We start from the raw sequence: 3,982 nt of genomic DNA, 5'->3' as shown, positions 1-3,982 counted from the left end.
AATCATATCAACGTAGGTCAGTTCCACTAAATAAGAACCAGAGTATAACTGAATTTTTTATAGAACATATTTTTAATGAAAATATAATGTAGGTTTGGTTCTATGAGTTACCAATAGCCTATAACTACTTGGACAAAACATATTTTTAATGAAAAAATATTAATGAACATGAAATTTCAAATAATAAGTCATTAATCTATTCATAAAAAAAATAAGTCATTAATTTATCCATAAAAATAAAAATCATTAATCTATATCCTTACTCCTCTAAAATAATATGTCATTACGGATTCAATTTTTAGTTTGGTTCGGTTCTATACAAGTCTTGAACCAAGAGTTGAATTGAATTGAATTGATCAATTCTCCATTTTCTTAACCTAGAATCAAACCGCAACTTATTCTAAAATGAACAAGGCCACCCAAAGCTGTAGTTTCGTTCAATTCTTAGAATTGAACTGGTCAAGTTGCACCTCGAATTCTACAACACAAGTGTTGTTTTATTGTGTATGAAATATGAGCTACCAAAGATTAAGTTAATTTAAATTGAAACTTAAAAAGAGCCATAGACCAAACAAATTAAAAAGGGTTGAGATCGAAATTTACCGGAGAAGGTGCCGTAGGCGCAACTTGACACGTTGGTCTTCCCATTCAAGACGATCAAGCCATTCATCAGGAGAAATATAGTTAATATCAACCTTCCTTAGCCTGAGAGCACTCTGATGACCTAAAGGGAGCTTCATCAAATTATCACACCACTTCACCGATAGATACTCCAATGAAGGCCAATTAAAAACTACATTCTGTTGATATATAGTTTTCAATTGTGATAGCCTGGATAATTTCAGTGTCTTTAATTTAGGGAGAATCATATTACATTCCCCTCCTGTTTGTGCACTATCGTCATCATCTACAATTATTTTCTCCATCTCGTAGGCACCACGAACTTCAAGTTCTTGTAGTTGCAGGAGACCTAGAACCACTTTCATTGGGAAGAGGTACTTCAACTTAGGACAAGAGGTGATTATTAGATGTGTTAGGTTCGTGAAAAACAGAGGAGGTGGTCGAAAAGCTGGATTAGAAACATCATAAGAGTTCGTCTGCCTGGTAGGTGAAGAAGAAGTAATAGTAGTAGTCTGGTGGATCTCTTCTACCATATTTTCCTTTTCCATCACACTTACAAGACATTCCATTCCACGACAATTGTCTACTTGAAGATATTTCAAGTTGACAAATCCTGCTGCATCAAGATTCACACAAATTTTGAAATGGTGCCAGCTATCCAGATAAAGATGATCCATTTTTCCCAATAGCATCTTGAGCAAATTTGGAAGTCGATCTAATGTTAAATAAACGAGGAGTTTCATAGCCTTCGGGTATGGAGACACCCAATGACTTCCACCCACATTTATACAACACTTTGTTAGGTTTTCCCAACATTTGGAAATCTCATTGGGAAAATATTTGACATCACCAACTTCTAAGTATAAATTAGTCAAGTTTAAGGATGTCAACTCAGCTAATGTAGCCTTACTTCCATCTCCCATTCCTTCAGTCTCCCACCCTTGAAAGCTCTCTTGCTCCAGCATATAAAGTTCCTCTAAGCGAGAAAAACTCGACAACACGTTCTTTGCGATAGTTTCAAGATACCTGGACTTTGACAAGTTTAACAACTTTAGACTGGTCAATCCAATCAACTCTTTCGGCAACATTTTTATGGGAGTACCAATTAGAGAAAGCATTTCCAACTTCTTCAAATTTCCAACTATTGATATATCACTTACTAAGGTGAAATCTAGTTGAAGCGTTCGAAGGTTCACAAGGAGTGAGAGTGATGATGGTATTGAGGAAATAGCAGTACGTTCTAGATTTAGAGACACAAGGGAGGTCATCCTCTCGAAAAAGCCATCAGGTAATTCATTCAAAGAATTATTCAAAGACAATGATAAGGTCAAGACTCGAGGGCACTCAGGTTGACTAGGGAGCTTACTGATTTTATTACTCATTAGTGATATTCGCTTGCATGTCCCTAAAGTTATATTTTCTGGCCACCGTGTTAATCTCAAGCCAGCTTCTACTATAAAACCATTGCTTTCTTCAGATGCAATTGACAAGGCTGCATCACGAACAATGTCATGCATCTTTATACATCCAGCCTTGTCACCTTCTAACAACAAACATGCACTTAAAAGCTTGTCTATCAGTGTGTGCAATCTACCCCTCGCTTCCTCTAAAGTGTCAACATGTCTAATCATCTCTTCTCCCATCACATACCACATCAATTCCTCCTCTTTAATATTATAGTCTTCAGGGAAAAAGCAACAGAATAAGAAGCATCTTTTGATTTCTTCATTTCCTAGGTAATCATAACTCAACTTTATCGAGGCAAGGACCGGAGACATACCTTCATAGATAGACTTTTTTAGTTGTCGAGCTGCATCCTGCCACACGTATTGGTCCTTATCTCGCAATGCCCTGCCAATTGTAGCAAGAGCTAAGGGCAAACCTCCACATTCATTAGCAACCTCCCTAGCCAATGTTTGCAAAGAAGGAGAATCCACAACTTCACCTGCCTTTTGTCGAAACAAATTCCATGAATCTTGTTCCCACAGTACTTTAATTTCAATCTTCTTTTGGGCTTCCATTTTACCACAAACTTCTCGGCTTCTCGTCGTGAATACAACTTTGCAACCTTTGTGATCAACTCCCAAAGGGATTCCCACAACAGCTAAATCCAGCCTCTCCCATAAATCATCGAGGATTACGAGGACACGCTTCTTGTTCTTCAATCTCATAGACAAGCGTTCTGCTCTTAAAGTTTCAGTGTGCTCTTCAAGTTTCATCCCCAAGTTCTCTGCGATGTCGTCTTGAATATTTTTCAAGCCTGGTTTTTGGGAAACAACTACCATTATAACCTCATCGAAAAGTTGATTTCCTTTGACTCCCTTCCCTACTTCTTTTATTAAGGTAGTTTTGCCTACCCCGCCCATTCCATACACCCCAATCACGATGATCTTATCATCCTCCAATGCCTCAATGATTTCCTTCGTAGCAGAATCTCTGGATTCGAACTCCTGAAAATCTCCAGTGGGCAAGGCTTCTATGCTAGGAATAGGTGCAGGATCTGATACAGTATTGGAGCTATTGAAGCCATTACCTTCATTCAGGAGAGTCTCTACAATGCCAATCTTTTCTTTTGCTTCTTTTCCCAAATGGTAGCGAGTGCAACACCACCCTTTGAAATAGCTATTGATCGTTTCGGCCACAGCATTCAATCGCATCACCTCATCTCGAACAGTATCTACCTTTGCTAGCCATGCAACAACTACTGGTTTGATCAAATCTCCTCTATCTCGAGCTGTTTTGACCAATCCATCAACGCCGCTTGTCATCGTTACCAAATCATTCTCTTTGTTTACAAGGTTTCGAAGATTTCCTTTGCAGTGAAGAAGATAACTGATCTGATGCCCAAGACGAGGAATTGAGAATTTAGCAGCTTCTGTGATGGGAGTAGCCAAGGCCTCCATTGTAGTTGTAGTACTTTTTGTTTCAGCAATGAACCTCACAGCCTAGTATATCTCAACCAAGAGCATCACAGCTAAACCAAACACTTACGTTTTAGTTGCAAGAGAATGTGTGGTTTGTGGGATTGTGAAAGAAAAATATTCTTCAACAAAGTGATTTGATGACCAGTGAAATGATGCACTTAACATAAAAAAAAATCATACCTTTTGGTTATAAAAAACAACAAAAGCAATTTGTTGGCCATGATTTTGAACATTAAAAGAACAGGAGAAAGAAAAAGCAAAAGAAGACTAAGTGATAAAGAGTTAAGAACAAGAGAATCAATTGGCCTTCCCCAAAAAAAAATTAACTGGCTTCCTTTTCTATAAAATAATATCCAAAATTGCTCCAACAAATCCATCTTTTCAAGTAAACTCCATACTAACTTCTTAAGAAAGAAGATGAAAGATGCCTTGATGTT

At 37.7% G+C, this 3,982-nt stretch overlaps 1 protein-coding gene across 1 annotated transcript; it reads right to left on the bottom strand.

Moving 5' to 3' along the window:
- Positions 1–592: 592 nt before the first annotated feature.
- Positions 593–3,781, bottom strand: LOC147386837 (disease resistance protein At4g27190-like). The gene is made up of 2 exons (XM_086424324.1): positions 2,402–3,781; positions 593–2,302 (listed from the first exon to the last, which is right to left on the bottom strand). Exons 1-2 carry the CDS (start codon positions 3,522–3,524, stop codon positions 600–602), a joined length of 2,826 nt encoding a protein of 941 aa, XP_086280450.1. The 5' UTR covers positions 3,525–3,781; the 3' UTR covers positions 593–599.
- Between the last annotated feature and the right edge of the window lie 201 nt (positions 3,782–3,982).

The sequence above is a fragment of the Akebia trifoliata genome, chromosome 14 (genome assembly GCF_017979445.1).
Source record: "Akebia trifoliata isolate Shusen 1 chromosome 14, ASM1797944v1, whole genome shotgun sequence".
NCBI lineage: Eukaryota > Viridiplantae > Streptophyta > Magnoliopsida > Ranunculales > Lardizabalaceae > Akebia > Akebia trifoliata.
Note: the sequence above shows the minus strand (reverse complement) of the source record. Positions and strands in the feature narration are given on the sequence as shown.